Below are 22105 nucleotides of genomic sequence, written 5' to 3' on the forward strand. Positions count from 1 at the left end.
GACTTCATCAGGATAAAAATCTTTTGCACAGCAAAGGAAACAGTTGACAAAACCAAAAGATAACCTACAGAATGGGAGAAGATATGTGCAAATGTCTTATCAGATAAATGGCTAGTATCAAAATCTATAAAGAACTTACCAAACTCAACACCCAAAGAACAAATAATCCAATCAAGAAATGGGCAGAAGACATGAACAGACACTTCTCCAAGGAGACATACAAATGGCCAACCGACACATGAAAAAATGCTCAACATCACTTGGCATCAGAGAAATAGAAATCAAAACCACGATGAGATACCACCTCATACCAGTCAGAATGGCTAAAATTAACAATTCAGGAAACAACAGATGTTGAAGATATGGAGAAAGGGGAACCCTCTTACACTGTTGGTGGGAATTCAAGTTGGTGAAGTCACTTTGGAAAACAGTATGGAGTTTCCTCAAAAAGTTGAAAATAGAGCTGACCTATGACCTAGCCATTGCACTAATGGGCAATTACTCCAGAGACAGGAATCAGAAGGGGCACCTGCACTCCAGTGTTTATAGCAGCAATGTCCATAATAGCCAAACTATGGAAAGAGCCCAGATGTCCACCAACAGATGAATGGATAAAGAAGATGTGATATATATATATATATATGTATATATATACATATACACACACACACACACACACACACACACACACAAATACACACACTGGAATACTACTCAGCCATAAAAAAATGAAATCTTGCCATTTGCAATGACATGGATGGACCAAGAGGGTATTATGCTAAGCTAAGCAAAATAAGTCAATCAGAGAAAGACAGTTATCACATGATCTCACTCATATGTGGAATTTACGAAACAAAACAGAGGATCATTGGGGAAGAGAGGAAAAAATAAAAGAAGACAAAATCAGAGAGGGAAACAAATCATAAGAGACTCTTAATCATAGAAAACAAACAGGTTGCTGGAGAGGAGGGGTTGGGGGTTTGGGGTAACTGGGTGATGGGCATTAAGGAGGGCACGTGATGTAATGAGCACTGGGTATTACATAAGACTGATTAATCAGTGACCTCTACCTCTGAAACTAATAATACATTATATGTTAATTGAATTTTAATAAAAATTTTAAAAAAAGGTAAAAGGAAAATTAAAAAAAGAATGAGATAAGGAACCAAGAGAATGTGCCATAAATTCTGAACATAGGACTGATGGAGCAGAAAGTCTAGCACATCTCCTGACATAAAGGCAGTTCCTCCCAAAGAAGACTCAGAGAGACACCAATGTCAGATTCAGCCCCACAGAAGGAAAGAATTGTACCAGGGCATCTTCACCAAAGTGAATGTATTAAAAACTTGCCTTCAGAAAAACGAGGGCCACAGGGAGCCCTTTCTTATGCCACCTTGTAACAGAGTGACTCCAAGGTTCTTCTCTTGCACTAAAGCCAGTCACTTGCCCTTTAAAGAAAGCATGTGATCATCTGGGAGAGCTCTTAGTGTGGGACTGTTAGGTCCAAGAGAGAAGCCAAGCCCACAGTCATACCAGGCTCCTACTAAAGACTTAGAGGCCAGAGTGATGTTGACAAAATAGTGAAATAGAAAGTCCAAACCTTGTCTGCCCTACCCGCCCCCCCCCCGCCCCTGAGACATCCGCCTAACAGCAATATACAGTCCAAAAAGCCTTTATGAGAACTCCAGACAAGCACAAAGCCAAGAAAGGCTACTTTGAAATATATAAGAAAAACCATTGGATTTCACCTGCAATAGCTCCTGCTCCAAGTTGGCACAATCTCAGTACAATTGGGAGAAAATGCCCAACTCATGGCTTCTCCCTCAGGAGAGGGGAAAAGAGTAGAATATACATCCAGTGTTCCAACTTTTCAGGGGACTGATTTCTATCTCAGTAAACTCAGAGTGCTGGAAAGGATCTGACATGTTTTGGATACCTGGGGGCCACTAAGAACAACATGAGCTTGGTGGCATGCTGAAGTACCTGCAGTACTGCAGACAGACAGTGGAGGGAGGAAGAGATTACAAACTCCTGAAAATGAAACTGACAACCTTCCTAATTGGGAAATTACATGCCCACCTTCAGAGAAGACACATTCCCAGAAAAGGTTTGACACCTCCAGCTCTCTAGCTGGGCTGACTGATGGAGTTTTTTTTACCTATACAAAGCTAGTCTGTAAAGACTGGGAGAGGTGGCTATTTTTTCAAATGCAAAAACCTCAGCAAAAAATAATAAGGCACATGAAGAAATAGGAAAACATGGCACAATCAAATAAAAATAATAAATCTTGAAAAACTAACCCTAAAGAAATAGAAATCTATAAATTACTTGACAAATAATTCAAAATAATTAACCTGAAGAAATCCAGCGGGATACGAGAACACAGAAAACTAACTGAAATCCGGAAAATAATGCATGAACAAAATGAAAGTATTGACAAAGAGACAGAAAGTATAAAAGAACCAAACAGAAATTCTGAAGCTGAAGAATTCAATAATCAAAAAATTCACTAGATGGGTTCAACAGCTGCCTTGTTCAAGCAGGAGAATCAGAGAACTTGAAGAGAGGTCATTACAAATTGTTGAGTCAGAGGAGCAAAAATAATAATAAGAAAAGAATAAAGAAGAATGAAGAAAGCCCAAAGGATTTAAGGTTCATCAATAAGCAGACCAATATATGCATTCGGGGAGTCTCAGAAAGTGAAGAGATTAAAAGGCAGACAGCTTATTTGAAGAAATAACCATCAAAAGTTTCAAGTCTGGGAAAAGAAATGGACATACAAATTCAAGAAGCTCAAAAGAGTCCAACTCGAATAAACCCAAAAAGGCCCACACTGAGACACAATGTAATCAAACTGTTGAAAGAAAAAGAGAGAATCTTTTTTTTTTTAAGATTTTATTTATTTATTTGACAGAGAGAGAGACAGCCAGCGAGAGAGGGAACACAGGCAGGGGGAGTGGGAGAGGAAGAAGCAGGCTCCCAGCGGAGGAGGCCGATGTGGGATTTGATTCCAGAACGCCAGGATCACGTCCTGAGCCGAAGGCAGACGCTTAATGACTGAGCCACCTAGGCGCCCCAGAAAAAGAGAGAATCTTAAAAGCAGCAGACAAAAATGTTGCATCATCTACAAGGGAGGTCCCATAAGATTATCAGAGCGTTTCTTAGCAGAAATAATACAAGCCAGAAGGGACTGAGATGATATATTCAATGTGCTGAAAGAATAATCCTGCCAGCCAGGAATACTACATTCAGCAAAACTGTCCTTCAAAAGTGAAGGAGAAATAAAGATCTTTCCAGATAAACAAAAGCTGAGAGAATTTATCACCCCCAGATCTACCTTACAAGAAATGCTAAAGGGAATCCATCATGTTGAAATAAAGGATGCTAGACAGCAACACAATAGCATATATAAATGTGTGCTCTCTGGTGAAGGTAAATATGGACAAACACAGAATCCTGTAATACTGTAGTGGCAGAGTGTACATTGTTTTTAATTCTAGTGCACAACTTAAAGGATAAAAGCATACAAAATAACTATAAAACTATGTGAACAAATATAATATATAAAAAATGTAATCTGTGACATCAGTAACATAAAATTGGAGGGGAGACATGTAAAGGAGTAGAGATTTTGCATGTGAATAAAGTTTTTAACAGTTTAAAATGGATTGTTACAACTATGTTTTACATACCCACCATCTTAACCACAAGAAATACCTATAGAAGATACACAAAAGAAAAATGAGAATCTAAGCAAGTCACTACAAAACAAACAAACAATGAAATGCAAAGAAAGGCATCAAGAAAGGAAAAGAGGAACAAAACAACTACGAGACATACGGAAAACAATGAAATGGCAACAGAAATTTTGCTACGATCAGTAATTACTTTAAATGTAAATAGATTAAACTCTCCCCCAAACACAGAGCAGCTAAATGGATAAAAAACAGGATCCAACTACATGCTCTCTACAAGAAACTCACTTTAGAATTAAGGACACACATAGGATAAAAGTGAAAAGATGTAAAAAGATATTCCATGAAAATGAACGAGAAAGCAAAAAAACATTTGTCTTTGTCTCAATAACACAACGAATAGGAATCTTCTCTAGTTGCAAAGGAGGCTTCTTGTACGGTGTCTTCAGTTCCTAACACCTGGTGGGTCACTGATGGACCCTGAGAGATGCAGTGGGGGCAGGGTAGCACCTGTGATAACATCACATGATGTTCCTGACCAAGGTCCATATTTGGTGGTGAGGATGCACACAGAGCATGACAGGGAGTCACCATCATCACAAAGAGCCTGGGCCTTTGTCTTGTCTACATGAGCTATTCCTAAGATCAGTCAAATGAGTGAAGAGTTGGGTTGAAAAGGTTAGTGGAAAGTTGGAATCTAAAATAAGTGTACAGGGAAAAAAGTAATGAAAAAAATGTTAGAAGAGTTGATTAAAACAATAAGACCCAAGGGGCGCCTGGGTGGCACAGCGGTTAAGCGTCTGCCTTCGGCTCAGGGCGTGATCCCGGCGTTATGGGATTGAGCCCCACATCAGGCTCCTCTGCTATGAGCCTGCTTCTTCCTCTCCCACTCCCCCTGCTTGTGTTCCCTCTCTCGCTGGCTGTCTCTATCTCTGTCGAATAAATAAATAAAATCTTAAAACAAACAAACAAACAAACAATAAGACCCAAGAAGAGAAACTGATTATAATAAAGGCACAAACAGTTTTTTACTTCCTCTTCCTCTATCTTACCACTTAATAGAACCAATGCCAATTAGACCAAATGCATAGAAGGAATTAAAGGGTTACAAATAAATTAAGGTGAACGGCTCATCAGCTCTTCCTTTTAAAATATACCATTGTTGAGATTTGCTAACAAAAGAGGCTCCTCATAGGTGAAGGACCGTGAGTAATGGCACTGTCATTTGTCACTGGGGTGAAGAAACTGGCTTTCAAGGCCTTGGCAATCCTGGTGTCATCCAAGAGCAGGTCTTATGCAGTGCTGAAGCGATTTACATGTGCAAACCTTGTTCTCTTCCCATTCAGAGCCACACTTCATGCACAAAGCAGTTTCTAGGCCAGATTTGATGACTGTGAAAGCAAATGCAATCTGTAGGAGGGTTATGTTTTATTTGGAGTTTGTTTTGTTTTTCCAACAACTATTTTGATCACTCGACAAGGGAAAAAAACCAAGCAACACTTAATAACTGTGTACTTGGAAATGTTTTCTAAGGCCTACGAGCAAAGTGATATCATAAGATTGTGGTTTTGTTTCACTATATACTTACCTCATTTACTTTAATTGGACAGTCAAGTGAGAATTTAAATCATGCTGCAGAAATACCCATTTGTAGTCTCTAAATCATTAGTCACAAAGGCGAGTCATGGTGCACTCCAAGGGTCATGTGAGGGTGGTGGCTCTACCACAGTGTAAGGAAGACACACAGCCTCCTAAAGTCACCTGCCTAATGTTTGCCTGGTCAGTGACAGAAAGCGAGGAGGGCAAGGCTCAGGAGACTTCACATGTGAAGTCTGATAGGACATCGAATTGCTGTTCGTTTTAAGATGCAGTCCAGGGCCAACTACACTGCCCTTTACCTACTGGCCTCACAAACCACTGTTTATAGTTGGAGACGTACAGGCATGATGGACACTGGAAGAATCTTTGAAGCTGGAAGAAAGTCTCAAAGGCCCAATGGCAGTGGGGATCCCAAGCGACAAGTATAAGACAGGAGAGTTCTCCTCCCTTCACTGTGGTGACAGCAGGATGTGTTGACGGCTTATCGCACATATGTGGCCACATACGTGGCATCTCAGGATGGCTCTTTGTTCACAGACTTCATCTCCTTCCCTCCTAGTCTTTTGTTTTCCTTCTAGTTTTGTTGTTGTCGTTTTCCTTCTAATTTAGATGGTATGGCCATGGGAACAATTTGTTCAGTACAGAACTAAATGAGAACCAGTCATGTTTAATAACACTTCCTCTAGTACCAACCATGAAGTAGAGCTACCTGGCATTTCTTTGATGCTACTGGGCAGAAAGCTCTGTCCCATCTTCTTGGTTCTACTTGCCTGCTTTGGACCAGCTTCAGTTTGCCAAGGCCCTATGTGGACCTGGCCTCTGAAATGTGCCCCCTCCAGGGGCTGCTGCGTCTGTGCCATCCCTGCCAGGCTTGTGCTTCCTCCTCCTCTGTGGAGCATCCTCCTCCTTTACTCTTCCTATGCTACACAGCTGTTGTGAAGCCCAATTGATATGTAGAGAAGGAAATTGTGGTGAAGAGCTTCCATGTAAGGGCCACCTGGTGATGTCTCTTGCCCCATCAGGAATACAGAGACTTTAGAGTTGTAAGAATCTGGGGGAGCCTTTCAATTAAAGTTAATCACTTCAAGGGCAAGAAACTGACCTTCAGGGACTATGTGTCAGGGCTGAGAGCGAAGTTCTAGGTTCTTCACTTTACACGTTGCTGTTGCTCCCCCCCGACCCCCCGCCACACACACACTACCTTCTTGGGGGTGCTCTGGTGTGAAGACACTGTGGATGGGAGAGCACAGGCTCGGGAGCCAGGCAGGCATCTGTACAGAGGGCAGGATGCTGTGCAAGTCAGTGAGCCTCCTCTTCCACTGTTGCACCTGACAAATGGTGAGTAGTCAAGATACAGAAATGCTACTTTCTAAAGTTACTATGTTACTATTTTGTCAAATTGGTTTCTGACCACCTTCAACGCAGTTTGGGCATTTAAACCTTAGTGGCAGCTATTTAACTAATCAGGTATTCTTCTGAAGAAAGAAATTACTGCAAAAATGTTAGTGTCCTTCAATGGAGCCTCCTAAAAATCAGTTACCTGTTTATAAATGAAAAGTGAAAGCTCCTCCTCTTACTTTCATCTTTGTAAATCCTTATTCTAATCCAGTTAATGCTGGTCATCTGCATATATACATTTTTTGCTGAAGGCCACAACGTCACTATCAGCAGTTTAAGGAGAAATGCTGCTGGACAAATGTCTCTCCCCAAAATATGACTCTAAATTGAGAACTTGTGCAACAAAACAATGGGCTTTACATCTCGGGCACCAAACCACATCAGAGGTATCTGGATTAACTGGGTGACGGGTGACAGAGAGTCAATAAATTGAGCCTCAGGCCCATTATCATGGGAAAATCTACTCTGCAGAAGAGAGGAGTCAGAAAGACCAGGGGTGCAGGAGGGCTTCAGGTTTCTGTCTCCCCCACAGTGGACCTTTCACTGCTGCCATCAGTAAGCAAATAATTTGCTTAGTTATTGAAACATTTGCTTCATGTTTCCCTAAAACAAAATTTAGCATATTTACTACTGAATATATGCTTTGATTTACTATTTTGGTAACTGACAAATTTATATGAAACCAAATAACATCTCTTCAAAAAAGACTTGAGCACTTCTGGTTTTAGCTCCAACATGTAAAGAAACTTGGAAGTTATCACTCCTGTCAACAAGAAAACGGTGGACAAATGGAAGACCAACTACTTTTCTTAGACCTGTCGAAGAACTGAGGGTGAACCACCATCCAAAATCTAGGGAGACAGGTGCATCCAGAGAGCTACGGACACAAAGATCTATTTACTTGGAATGGAAGCTGCCAGAGCCATAAACTGATAGGTGACAGGCCAGAGCCATAAACTTAAAAGGTGATTTTGATGAACTGCTGTGGCTGAGCATGACCGGCACGAGTGAGAAACCATTAAAGGATACAGTGCTAGGGGCCCCATACTTTCACAGGCATTCCCTCCTGGAAACCAACCAGGTTCTCATGGTTAGAACAGAAGAAGGATCACCTCACAGGTCTTACAGGGAAAGAGGAAGAGTAGGCATTATGAAATACTGTTCACAGCCTTCTCCATACAAAAGGCTTACTCTCTAGGAGGAAGGACTTTGCCAGGGCAAATTCTGGACTGTGGTTCCAGCTGCAGTAAGGAAATTCCTCCCCACTCCTGCCCCCTCCAGCCTTCCTGTGTCATGCAGGGAAAAACAAAAACAAAAACAAAACAGAGGGAACAGGGATCAGGGCTTCAAGAAAGTAGTCTGGAACGCTGCAGCCAGGGAAGGGTGCAGGGGGCAGGGGGAGAGCTCTACTCACGTAAGAACAATTTTGGAAATCACTCTCTGAAACACTGCCTCGCTTAAAAACTGAGGGTTGATCTGAAGATCAGAGAATTTGTCCCCTCCTCAACAGCTTATCACATACCAACAGGGCTCCAGTATAACAGTGCATTACAGTTAAAAGAGCTGCAAGACACACTTTCTCTGAAGAGGGAAACACAGGGAAGCCCAACATAAAGAGGGAGACAAAAACAAGGACACAATGGGAACTTAAAGCCTCTGGTATCTATGGCCAAAATAAACATCAAGTACAGCCCAACTTCCAGCCAGATTAACACAAATCCTGACACCAAAGGCCTATTTACCTCAGCTGCTATTGCCTGATGCAACATGTCTGGCTTTCAACAACAGATTATAAGGCGTGCCATAAGACAAGAAAAACACACTCTGAAGACATGAAGAAATCACCAGCACCAGACTCAGACGTAACAGATTCGGAAATTATCAGCAGGGAGTTTAAAATAACCATGATTAACATTGTTAAGAGCTCTATTGGGAAAAGTAGACAAAATGTAAGAACAAATGAATAATGAAAGCAGAGGGATGGAAAATGTAAGAAACAATCAAAATGGAATGCTAGAAATAAAAAACTCTAACAGACATGAACAATGCTTTTGATAGGATCGTCAGGTGACTGGACACAGCTGAGGAAAATCAGCAATCTTGAAGATAGGTCAAAAGAAACTTCCCAATCTGAATTAATGCAAAGAATGAAAACAACAACAACAAAAAGGCAACAAGAAAATCTCCAACAACTATGAGACAATAGAAAAAAGTGTAACATGCATAATTGTAATTCCAGAAGGAGAACAAAGGAAGACTGGAACAGAAGAAATATTTGAAGAAATAGCACCCGAGAACTTTCTAAAATTAATGATAGACACCAAATCAAAGATCCAGGAAGCTCATAAAACATCAAGTTGGATAAATGCCAAAAGTCTATCCCCAGGCATATCATATTCAAAACTGTAGAAAACCAGAGAGAGAATCTTGAGAGAAGCCAAAGGGGAGAAAAACACCTGGTGCACAGGAGAACAAGGGTAAGAATAGAAGCCACATCAGCAAGTAAAGAACGAAATGAAGTGCTTATAAAGTGTGGAAAGAAACCCCACCAAACCAGAGTTTACATCCAGCAAAATTATCTTTCAAAGTGAAGGAGAAAGACTTTCTGTAAGCGTGTATTTCTCTAAGTTACTACTCTGGGGTGTGGGCAGAAGAGACAGACAGACATGAATAAAAATGCATTGCCACCAGAGCTGCTCTGCAAGAAATGTAAAAAGAAGTTCTTCAGCAGAAGGAAAATGATGTAGGTCAGGAAATTAGATCTACAGGAAGAAAGTGTCAGAAAAGGAATAAATGAAGGTAAGACATTTTATTTTTTCTTACTTTTTTTTTTTTTTTTGAGAGAGAGAGAGAGAAAGAAAGGGAGAAAGACTGGGGAGTGGAGGGGCAGAGGAAGAAGGAGGGAGAGAATAAGCAGGCTCCATGTGAACACAGAGCCTGATTTAGGGCTTAAACTCATGACTCTGAGATCATGACCTGAGTACAAATCAGGAGTCGGATGCTTAACCAACTGAGCCACCCAGGTGCCCATATTTTCTCTTATTCTTAACTGATCTAAAATATAACGGCTTATTTAAAGCAAGAACAGGATCGATGTATTGGGTGATTACAGCACATGGGTAAGTGCAATGAACGTTAGCTATGTCATACGGACAAGAGGAAAGAACTGAGAATGTCTTGTTGTGATAAGGTACCCGCACTACATGTGAACTGGTGTGGTGCTGTCTGAAGGTGGTCATTCTGATGACATGTACACTTTAAAGTTGATGGGAACCACCAAAAATTGTTTTAAGAAGCATAATTAATAAGCTAAGACAAAAGATAAAACTGAATCATGTAAAATGCTTAAGTAAAACTAGGGGAAGACAGAAAAAAAGGGAAAAAAGAAATAGAGCAAATATAACAAATAGACAACAGTTAAAAACATGGTAGATAATAACCCAACTAAATCAATTATCATTTTAAATGTAAGTGGTCTAAATGTACTAATTAAAAGACAGAGAATACTTGAGTGGATAAAAAGCAAAGCTTAACTATATGTTATCTATAAGATAGCCACCTTAAATATAAAGACTCAGATGGGTTAAAAGCAAAGGAATGCACCCAGATCTTGTTTTTTTTTTTTTTTTAAGATTTATTTATTTTTATTCTAGAGAGAGAGAGAGAGAGCATAAGTGGGAGGGGCAGAGGGAGAGAGACCCCCAAGCAGACTCTGTGCTGAGCGTGGAGCCAGATAAGGGGCCTGATCCCAGGACCCTGATATCATGACCTGAGCCAAAACCAAGAGTTGGATGCTTAATTGACTGCATCAGGCACCCTGATCTTGGTTTCTAATACCGTTCTCCAATACAAGGAACCAGAGCTTGTTGGAGAAATGGCTGATTCTGGGACTGGGGGCAGGAAATATATAAGATGAGCCTGGAGCATATTATTATGCCAGGAAGTAAGAGAGTGCTCAAAAAAAGAAACACACGCGTGCACACACACACACAATAATGGGGTGTGTATGTCAAAGAGACACAGGAGCCAATTAAAAGGGCCCCAAAGGCCAATAACCCAAAATCTAAAATAAATATCCATGAATCTATATTGATACAAATAAATGATCATATAAATAAATACAGGGGGAAGAAGTGACAAATTTCCCTTGTGAAAGAATTCCAAAAAATTGATGTAGGTACTCAGCCTTCAGAGAGGTGAAGCGTAATGCCACACTCCTTAAGTGTGAGCTGAGCGTAGGCACCTCCTTCCAAAGAGTACAATACGGAACAGGGACAACAGAGTGACTTTACAGTGCAGAAACCTGACACTCACTACCTCACCTGGTGAACACTGATAAGTCATGTTGACAGTGTATGCCCTTGATATGATGTAATGAGAAGAGCACCCTAACCCCCAAACCCACAGTCCGAGAAAAACATCAGACAAATCCCAATTGAGGGATGCTCTCCAAAATATTGACCGGTACTCCTCAAAATTGTCAAAGTCATCAAAAACAAGGGAAGTCTGAGAACTGTCACAGTCAAGAGGAACCTAAGGAGACATGACAACTAAATGTAATGCAGTAGCCTGGATGGAATCCTGAGACAGAAAAAGGACATTTAGAAGGAAAGGAGAAGTAAGGAAATCTGAATAAACTATGAACTTTCATTAATAATAATGTATTAGTAGTAGTTCACTAATTACTTATTCTATACTAATGTTAGACATTAAAAATAGAGGAAATAGGTGGTATATGAGAAGTATTGTACTACTGTGCCAACTTCCCGGTAAATCTAAAACGATTCTAAAAAAGAAATTATTCGCAAAAACTCTTACCATAATTTCAGGTAAAACAAACTACGCTTTGAAAGAAACCTTCTAAAAACAACTCAGCTAAATACTTGTTAACCAGTTCTCAGGTCCTACGGCTTCAAATCTGTGACCATGCTTCCTACAGTGTAGGCAGTGTGTCCTGTCTGTGCTGTCAGTTTTAGGAGCTGTCCAGACACGGATGAGAGTGAAGGCAAGAAGCCCGGCAGAGGGAGACATGCAGAGCTAACACTGGTGTGTGCAGTTCTTAGAAAGAGCTGCTGATCGGCAAGGCTGCAGCCTAGACTGCCATTTGCTTCTGGGGCCTGGATTTCTGTCCTACATTTCAGTAAACTTTAGGGGCTGCTTCAATAAAGAATGCTTCCTACCTTGCATGTCCCCCAGGAATTCAGCATTCATGTCTACTCCTTGTAGAACTTACCAGCAATACCTTGCACTTGTCAAGTTTTGCCTTCATGTAACATCTTATCTCTTTGCCAGAGCAAGAGAAGTGGGAAAAACAGCTGCGTAGAGGCAGTGGATGTGGAAGGAAGAGGAGGTAAAAAATAAAGCTGGCTCGACAGTCTTTTCTCAAAAAGAGAGAAACGTCATAGAACTGAGTAGAGTGGCTGTCGAAGAAAAGGGCTAGGACTCTACAGCTACGCTTTTTTTTTTTTAAAGATCAAAATTAAACTTTATATTCTTCACTGGCATATTTTCTTTAAAAAATACTGGTTTGTTACTTTTTCTTTCTTTAACGAACAGATCAACTAGATATGCTTAATGAACATTATTGTTAAAAGAGCAGAGTCAGGTTTTCACCAGGGACCCTCACAGTTACAAAATAACATTAGCAATCACCCTGCTGGAAACACTCAAGGGACTGATTTTCATAGGCAGATAAAAATTTCTAAGGTTTGACAAGAGCAAAGGCAAATTTTCCTAGCTATTCTGAGTTTATTATTTTAAAAATGTACATATTTATACTTAAGTTTTTGAAATACATGTTTAAAGGTATTGGTTAGGGGAAAAAGCTAGCCAGTGAAAAATCTCCCTCTGCCCCTGTCTGCCCTTGCCTGCCAGTGCCCTCCTGTGTCCCGTGATCACATATACAAGTAAATAGGAGTATGTTATTATTTTCTCCATTTTTACATAAAAAGAGCACACAGCAGTATGGTTCTGCGCTTTGATTTTGACTTCCTAATATCAGAGCTCTTTCCATATTTTTAAAAAAGATTTTATTTATTGAGGGGGGAGGAGCAGAGGGAGAAGGATAAACAGACTCCCCGCTGAGCACAGAGCTGAACACAGGGCTTAATCCTAGGACCCTGAGATCATGAACTGAGCCGAAATCAAGATTCGGACACTTAACTGACTGAGCCACCCAGGCACCCCAGGGCTCTTTCCATATTGGTACACAGAAAGCAACCATAATTTACTTAACCCTGATGGATATTTACATTATTTCCAGTATTTTGTTATTATTAAGGATGCTGCAGTGAATAACCCCATGTATTTATCATTGTGTACATATGTAAGTATATTTGTGGGATAAAATCAAAATAGAGGACTGCTGGGTCCAAGGATATATGTAGTTTTAATTCAAGTAGATTTTGCCAAATTGTTTCATATGTGGTGTTGAGCTACTTGCATTCCCAGCAGCTGAGTATGCAGTACTCACTCCCCCTGGTAGACCCAGGATAATATCCCTCTTGTGGATTTCTGTTAGTCTGATAGGTGGCAACTGGTGTTTCAGTTTAGTTTCAATTTGCATTTCTTACTCTGAGCGGTGTTGAACATCTATTTATATGCTTTAACATCTATCTGCATTTTATTAATGTGAACTTTCTGTTCACGATGAAAAGCATCTGGGAAGGTTGGAGGACTGAAGGAAGGAAAAAAGGTAAGGAGAGGAAGAAGAAAATACATCTATTCAGTTCCGCACAAGGATAAAGACCTTATGTTTTTGGCTTACATAAATCTAATTTATATTGGAACATGACAAATTCTAATGATGTTTTACTATTATTTTTATTAAGAAAATTTTTTAGAACAGTTTTAGTTTTGAAAAAAAATTGCATAGAAAGTACAGAGTTCCCATATACCCTCCATTCCTTCAGTTTCCCCTAGTATTAACATTTTGTATTAGTGTGGTGCATTTGTTACAACTGATGAACCAATAATGACACATTATTAATTAAGGTCCACAGTTCAAATCAGGGTTCGTTGTATGGGTTTGCACAAATACATAATGTCATGTACCCACTAGTACTTATCATAATAGTTTTACTGCCCTAAACATCTGTGGGTCACCTACTCGTCCCATCCTTCCTCCCTCCTCTCAAACCTCTGGTGACCACTAATCTTTTTACTGTCTCAATAGTCTGTCTTTTCTACAATGTCATACAGCTGGGCTCCTACATGATTGTAGCCTTTACAGATCGAACTCTTCCATTTAGTTATAAGCATTTAAGTTTCCTCTATATCTTTTCATGGCTTGATAGCTCATTTCTTCTTAACACTGAAACACACTCCATTTGTATGGATGTACCACAGCTTATTTATCTAGTCATGAAAGGACATCTTGATTGCTTCCAGTTTCGTCAGCCATGAATAAATCTCCTATAAACATACATGTGCAGGTTTTTGTGTGGACATGTTTTTGATTTAGCTGGGTAAATATCTAAATGTTAGGTAAATATTTAGTTAGGGAAAATACGTAGGCAATTGCTAAAATGTATGGTAAGGAGTATGTTTAGCTTTGTGAGAAACTGCCGAATTATCTTCCATAACTAAATGAAAGAATCCAATCTGTAAAGGCTGTACCATTTTGCATTCCCACCAACAGTGAATGAGCTGTTGGATTGTTTATTCACCGGTTGTTTTATTATGTTGAGTTGTAAGAGTTCTTTGTACATTTAGATACAAGTCCTTTAAGAGAGGTATCTTTGGCACATATTTTCTCTCAGTCTGCTTGTCTTTTCAGTCTCTTACACCATTATTTTTTGCAGAGCATAAGTTTTTAATTTAAAAAAGTCCAACTTGTCAATTATTTCTTTCATGCTTTTGGAACTGTATCTTAAAAATCATTGACAAACCCTAGGTCACCTAGATTTTCTAGAAGTTTTATACTTTTGTATTTTACATTTAGGTCTGTGATCCATTTTGAGTTAATTTTTATGAAAGGCTTAAGGTTCGTGTGTGTGTGTTTGTGTGTGTGTCTACATTCATTAGTTTGCATGTGGATGTCCAGTTGTTCACTACCATTTGTTGAAAAGACTATCTTTTCTCCATCGAATTGCCTTTGCTTCTTTGTCAAAGACCAGCTGATTGTATATACGTGGGTATATTACTGGTCCCTCTGTTCTGTTCCATTGATCCATTTCTCTATTCTTTTGCCAATACCACAGTCTTGATTCCTGAAATGTTATCGTAAGTCTTGAAACCAGGCAGTGTCAGTTTTCTGACTTTGTTCTTCTTCAGTATTGTGTTGGCTATTCTGGGTCTTCTGGGTCTGCCTCTCCACATAAACTTTAGAATCAATTTGTTGATATCCACAAGAGAGCTTGCTGGAATTTTGATTGGGATTGCACTGAATCTATATAGATCAAGTTGGGAAGAACTGACATCCTAACAATAGTGAGCCTTCCCATCCATGAACATAGACTACCTCTCCATTTGCTTATATTTTCTTTGATATATTTCATCAGAGTTTTATAGTTTCCCTTGTAAAGATCTTACACATATTTTGTTAGACTTATGCCTAACTACTCCAACTTTTTTGGGGGGGTGCTAATGTAAATGGTATTGTGTTTTAAATTTCAAATTCCAATTTCATTGCTGGTGTATGGGAAAACAACTGACTTTTGTTCTATTAGTCTTTACCATTGTTTTTAGAATCAAGTAGAAAAATAGTTGCCTGTGAATGCAACTGAAAATACAGAAAATCTAATTCATGAAGCTGTGAAAAATTACATATCTGGCTTTTCACCTGTACTAGAATCAGATATCTTAGAGAGTTCCCTGGTTATAATAAAGGAATCTTATATCGATAACTTTGTCATTTGTGATACATTTTTAAAAACCAAGTGATAAACTTTAAATAAGATTCCTGAACATAATATTCAAGCCCACATGAACCAAAGCCACATTAAAGGACCCTATGCTTTAGAAAATATTAAACGAGAACACTTGTGCCATCTTTTGTGATACAATAGAGCAGTCGGTTAAAAAGTGCTTCTATCAAACTGTGGTACAGTTCTGAAAAGCCGCATGTTGGTCATAAATTCCTTGGCTTTTACCATATTCACAGATGAACTTCTGTGAATGGACTAGATGTTCAACAAGTCCAGGCAGTCTCTTCTGTTGCTTAGGCTTTATAATATAGCATTGATAGTAGGTATCGTATATAGTCTTAAAGTTAGTGCTGATCTGGTAAGAAGAAACTCTCCTTATTTTCAAAGCATATCACAGCACAAATTTATAACATCTGAATTTTGGCCTTTAAGCATACTGTCACAGCAACAGTTGCTTAAGGAGTTGAATCTTGAGAGGAGTAATCCTTGGGAGTGTAAAGTAATTGTAGAGAATGCAGGGACATGCCTTCTATATGCCCCATCAGGACTGTAGGATGCATTCCCCCAGGTTTTGAGGGTGTTGCTGGAAGGCACACCAATGCCCAACCTTTCCCTGAGGCAGCCTGCGCCCAAAGACTAGTTCATGAGGGGTGAATAACAAAAGCCTGGCCACTGAGGGGCAACTGGGTGGCTCAGTCAGTTAAGCATCTGACTCTTGATTTTGGCTCAGGGCATGGTCTCAGGGTCCTGAGATGGAGTCCCTGTGCTCAGCCGGGAGTCTGATTCAGATTTTCTCCCTTGCCCTCTGCCCCTCATCCTGTTTGCACTCTCTCTCTTTCTCAAATAAATAAATAAATATTTTTAAAAATTTCTTATTTAAATTCAACTTAATTAACATACAGTGTTCTATTAGTTTCAGAGGCAGAATTTAGTGATTCATCATTTGCATATAATAAATAAATCTTAAAAAAAAAAAAAAACGTCTGGTGACTGTGTCCCAACTTCGGACAACTATGCAGGATCATCCCAGCTTAAGAGCTCAGTGTGGATGGGGCACCTGGGTGGCTCAGTCCTTAGGCATCTGCCTTCAGCTCAGGGCGTGATCCCGGCATTCTGGGATCGAGCCCCGCATCAGGCTCCTCTGCTGGGAGCCTGCTTCTTCCTCTCCCACTCCCCCTGCTTGTGTTCCCTCTCTCGCTGGCTCTCTCTCTCTCTGTGTCAAATAAATAAATAAAATCTTTAAAAAAAAAAAAAAGAGCTCAGTGTGGAATCAGCTAAGGTCTCTGTTGAGACTGTACTGCTGCCCACCTTCTCCCTCTGCTCCTTCCTGCTTTTTTCCCTTCTTTTCAGGTGGTGATTAAGAGCTGTCGCCAATAAACATCCTCCACACTAGCTTCTGTCTCAGAGTTTGCTTCCCAGGGAAAGTGAACTATGATAGCTACCAGTCAAATAATGAGAATTTTAAAGCACCTTTCTTATGGCTTTGTTTAGGTGTGGTGGTTAGAGATGGAGGATGGGGTAGCAGAGGGGCGGCAGAGATTACAAAAGAAATAAAACACAAACCCTTCCACACAAGAACACTTCAATGTAACTGAGGAATCCAAATGCACTTAGATAAGACTATAAAGTAATATAGAGGAATTTTAAACAAATACGCTAGAACTTATACATTCAAATAACTGCTGTTCACATCAGCAATGAGTCTGGGAGGCTCTATAATTATTTTAAAGAAGTGGAATGGAAAAACCACAAAAGATTTTTGGAACTCTTAGATGTACAGCCAGAGCAAGTGAGTGAAAATGGCTTTTTATTGTCATTGGTTTTCTATTTCCAATTGTATTATGCAGTTTGGCCACCCAGTAAACTCCCAAGATTTGGTACCAAATTATTTTTCCTATTCTAAAAGTCAAATCCACCCTCAAACGCTAAAGATATTACTAATAAAACAGGCTGCAGGGCAATTCTAAAAGAGACTTCCCTAATGCTCTCTAGGCTTGTAAATGCATTCTCCTTTAAAAAAAAACAGCTTTATTAGTTTATAATTCTCCCATCTAAAGTGTATAATTCAATGGCTTTTAATATATTCACAGGGTTGTGCAACCATCACCACAGTCCATTTTAGAACAACTTCCTTATGCCCCTCCAAACAACCAGCCTCCTTAGCTATCACTTACCAAGCCCCTATATCCCCTAAAACTAGACATTCATTAGCTTACTTTCTATATCTATAGATTTGCTTATTTTGGACATTTCATATACATGGAATCACATGTGACTGACTTTTACACAGGTCATTGTGAGGCCACAGGCTTCACAGTGCATGGAATGGAAACATGATGGAAGTTTCTGGGTGGAGGAATAACATGGTCTGGGTAAAGTAATTAACAGATCACTATGGCTGCTGTGTTGAGACTAGACTAGGAAGGGAGGGTAGCAGCAGGGGCCAGTTAGTGGATGATGAGAGATGGTGGTGGCCTGTGCCAGTGGGGGGCAGTGGGGGTGGTGAGAGGAGTGCTCTGGCTCTGAAGGAGGAGCCAGATGGATTGGCCTGCAGACAGATGGGGACATGAGAAAATGGGGAGCTGGGGAACTGGAGGTTTTAGGCCTAAGCCAGTGGAAAGATGAAGTTTCCACTAATCGTGACAGAAAAGTCTGCAGAAAGGGTGACTTTGAGGACACCAGGAGCTTATCTTTGGAAATATTAATTTTGAGACACCTAAACTTAATGAAGAAGTCAAACAGGAGCTTTTGTTTACAGAGCTGTGAATAAAAATTTCAGATTCAGAAGCATCTAAACGGCACTTGTAACAAAGATGAAATCGCCAAGGGGTTGAATGCAGATCAGGAGATGGGTCCAAAGACAGGGTGGGAGGCAGCCTAGCCTCAGAGGGCAGAGGGGGTCAGAAACACACGTGCATGTGAAGACACGCACATATGCACATGCACATATGCAAACACAGGCACACACAGGGAAGGAGGAGAAGATGGCTAGAAGCAGAGAGGGAGAAAGATACACTAAGGAAGAGTGGCCAGAAAGGCAGGAGGAAAAGGAGGTGACGTTAAGTCAAACAGAAAAGTGTTTCCAGCAGAAGGGAGTCAAGTAGGATGAGGCCTGAGGAATGACGATGGTGTCAGCAATGCTGCTCACTGGTGACCTTGAGAAGTGGCATTTTGGCGGAGTGATGGTAAAGAGAAAATGTAAGAGGAATAATTGGAGACTGCGAGAGTGGGCGTTTTTTTCTAAAGGAGCATTGTTTAAAGAGAAGCAGGGCAGCAATTGGAGGGAGATTTGAGGTCAAGAAGGGAGAGAAACGCTGGCATAGGTTTGTGTGCTGCTGAGGGGACAGGAAGTGGTAATGTGGAGGGTAGGGGGAGCAGGGAGGACAGAGGCAGCACGTGCTTGAGAGGTGACGGAAGGGGTCCAGCCCATGCGTGGGACCTACTTACAGGCGCAGAGGCGCGGTTCCCCGCAGGAACAGGAGAGAAGGTCAGAAACTTGTGTAGGTGCAGGAGAGTGGGAAGGAAGCGAGGTCACCAGCAGAGAGGGAGAGGGGAGGGCACACTGGAGGACTGCAAGATGAGAAGGCTTGCAACTGTCATCCAGCAGAGTGGGAAAAGGGACAGGCCAAGAAAACACACACGACTGTTAGGCGGCACAAGCAGCCATCTGAGGCCAGGGATGAGTTTTAACTCTGGCCAGTTGCCATAGGCACTGACAACGTTAGGGCATGACTGTGACATGAGGGCTGATGTCAGGGGTCAGACAGGTCACTGCAGGAGAGAGGTCAAGGAAGTGGGCTGCTATCGCAGTGAAGCATGGGCAGAGATGTGCACCTGGGAAAGGGTCCTCAGAGAGTGACGGCCAGCCAGGCCCAAAGGTCTTCCAGGACTGCAGACGGGACATGGGATGGTGAGCAGGGGAAGAGGGCCAGCCCCATGGGGCAGCTTTCATCCCACAGATCCTTCTTCAGACCAGCTGAATTAAACTCATCTGACCTGCTGGTTATTATTCTCTTGCCCTTTTACCAGTGAGGACCCTCCCAGAACTACATGGGTGCTGTATGTTTGATCTTCTGAGTCTCTGAGTAAACTGGGCTTACAAAATTTCCAAACGTAACAACAGAATTAATCAAACATCGGTCCCAAACTTTTTTTTCTTTTTTGGCATCAGGCTCTGACTCTAGGTCTTAAGGCGCAAAGATGAACAAGACATATAAAGAACTATAATATCCTGGTACATGAGGCTGTATTTACTCTGTAGAGTGATATACTCCAGGCACAGCTATTCTAGAGCAAGGTCTAAGTACAACAGGAACAAAACGTTAACTTTAATTTCTGATGCATGAAGATGAAGAAAAACAAAGAGAATATTTAACATAAAAAACACTTAAATATCTGCTACATGATGAAATAATCACTTTCTTTAAATAGAAACTGACACGCTACTTTTGTCCACTCCTCAGATACCTGGGGCTGCCTCCCTCCCGTGGACCCGGTGCTCAGCAGGGAGTGCCAGGCAGCAGCACCTGCAGAGTCATGAGAAGAAAAGGAAAACAACGTAACAAAAATGGAATCTTCAGACAGTACAGTTTGTAATTAATAGTAATCTCAACAGCACTTTTGAATGTCATCTTTACACAAAATGTAACATAGCTCTAGAAGTTCCATGTTACACTGGTGGCACTAATTTTTACCTTCGAGATGCTAGCCATCTGCAAACCCTGGGCATTTTCTCCACTTGTGCTGCACTGTGAGCCCAAGGGAGCAAGTATCAGGCTGTGCATCCTTATGTAGCACTGGCTTTAGAAGCAAAGACTTGGAGGCAGAATAGATGCCTATCACCAGGAGAATGGACAAATAAATTCTGTTACATTCAGAAGATGGAAATCTATGCAGCGGTATGAAACAATGAACCAGATACATATACAGAAATACAGACATCATAAACATAGTAATGAGTGAAAAATAGAGGTTCAGAGCCCAAAACTATACATATAAATTTAAGAACATACACAAAACAACACAATTTAAATAAATGAGTGGGAAGGAAGGATGGACATTGATACCAGTGTGGGAGGGCCACAAAAGTGGGAATAAATGAAATAAAATACAAGCAAAGATGCCTGTACCATGAATCAAGGCATAGGATCAACTTGATTTGTGTATCAGAGGTAGTGGTAATCACGGAGTAAGGGAGTAGAGTATTCTTATGAATGAAATGCAGTTAGTAGGTATGTGTTTTTCACACTTGAAGCTTTCCACTATTTGTTACTTATAAATCTTGCTCCAGAGATATCTATAATGTAGCATGATAATCACCCAACAGTGCATCTCCATTCTATAAACTTGACATGTTTTGGTACAGTTGTTATCTCAATTTATGGATGGTATTTAATAGGATCTAGAATAACAGTTGCTAAAAACTAAATTAGTCAATCCTGAATCTAATAAAGAGTAAAGCTTTTATCATAATTTGAAATATCCAGAGAGAAAAGTAGATAAAAAGACTCCTATAGAATTGAACTTGACATTATGATTAATAACTTACTACATGAAATACTTCTTAGCCGAATGCTAACCACACACATCAGAGCTTACCCTGACAGGCAGAGCTTATTGCAAAAATGTGCTCATGTTTCACTTTAGAATAAATGTATGTTTCCAACAGTCTCCTAGTTCACAATATGCTTTTTGTTTTCCATCTATAAACTACAAATTCTATTCTCAAAATCAACTGCGAGGAGGAGATCAGCACCAGATGGAAATCGAATTAACTAATGTGCTCTGAGAAGCTGCCACTTGTGACGGAGCTCAGTGCTACAGGGACAGCTGTACCATCGTGTATCTGGGGCCCAATGGGCTCAGGATCTGATCAACCAAGACTCAAGGACCCCCATTTCCTACTCCCACGGGAGTTTTGTGTGATCTTAGAATAATCGCTCAAGTTTCTTTACCTCACTTTCACTGAGTTCCTGCCAACAAAGACAGTGGATGAATGAACACAGGAAGAAGGGTCAGGAACCCTCACTTTGTTCCCAGCTTAGTACCTACGAAAGGGAAGATAACAACATATCCCCACTGTGCTACATGTGACCTTTGTTACTTATAAAATAGAAATATTAAAACCCTGGAGGCCTGTTATAAATGCTGATCCCAGAGTCCTTGTCAAGAAACCCTTTACAATGGAGACTATTGTTCAACAAGATCCATACAGCACCCAGCAGGTGAATCTTCTTAAAGGTCTAAGACACACTTTAGAAAAATCTGTTCTAAGGAGAAGTTTAACAGTTTCCACGATACCTATACCTGTTTCCCCCTTCTTGGAAGGATGGTTTTAGCACAAGACAATGCAGCCCTGAAAAGTTTTTGAGTTTAAGCTGAAATAATTTGATTTGCTCCACAAAACTCCTCCACGTCCTCCTTTTACTCACTGTAACAATAAAATATTCTGAAAATATTTCCACACAGAAAATATTTCTACATGAGTTCTCTTACATATTACAGATTCCCATTAACATCAAATGAAATTAGCAGTAGACAGGAAAT

The 22105-nt window shown here is 40.5% G+C and overlaps 1 protein-coding gene across 4 annotated transcripts in view; it reads right to left on the minus strand.

The window, feature by feature from the left end:
• Positions 1-22105, minus strand: part of ANO10 (anoctamin 10) — a 226192-nt gene that overhangs the window by 72958 nt on the left and 131129 nt on the right. Inside the window, exon 12 of one of the 4 annotated variants that reach the window (XM_048216255.2) lies at positions 6496-6622. The exons of 2 other annotated variants lie outside the window; for them this stretch is intronic. In XM_048216255.2, the coding sequence (XP_048072212.1) occupies positions 6496-6622 (127 nt within the window). Of the gene's footprint in view, positions 1-6495; positions 6623-19786; positions 20086-22105 lie in introns of those variants that run through there. One more of the 4 variants, XM_057316021.1, reaches the window with a different exon arrangement.

This window comes from Ursus arctos, unplaced genomic scaffold (assembly GCF_023065955.2).
Source record: "Ursus arctos isolate Adak ecotype North America unplaced genomic scaffold, UrsArc2.0 scaffold_20, whole genome shotgun sequence".
Classification (NCBI taxonomy): domain Eukaryota; kingdom Metazoa; phylum Chordata; class Mammalia; order Carnivora; family Ursidae; genus Ursus; species Ursus arctos.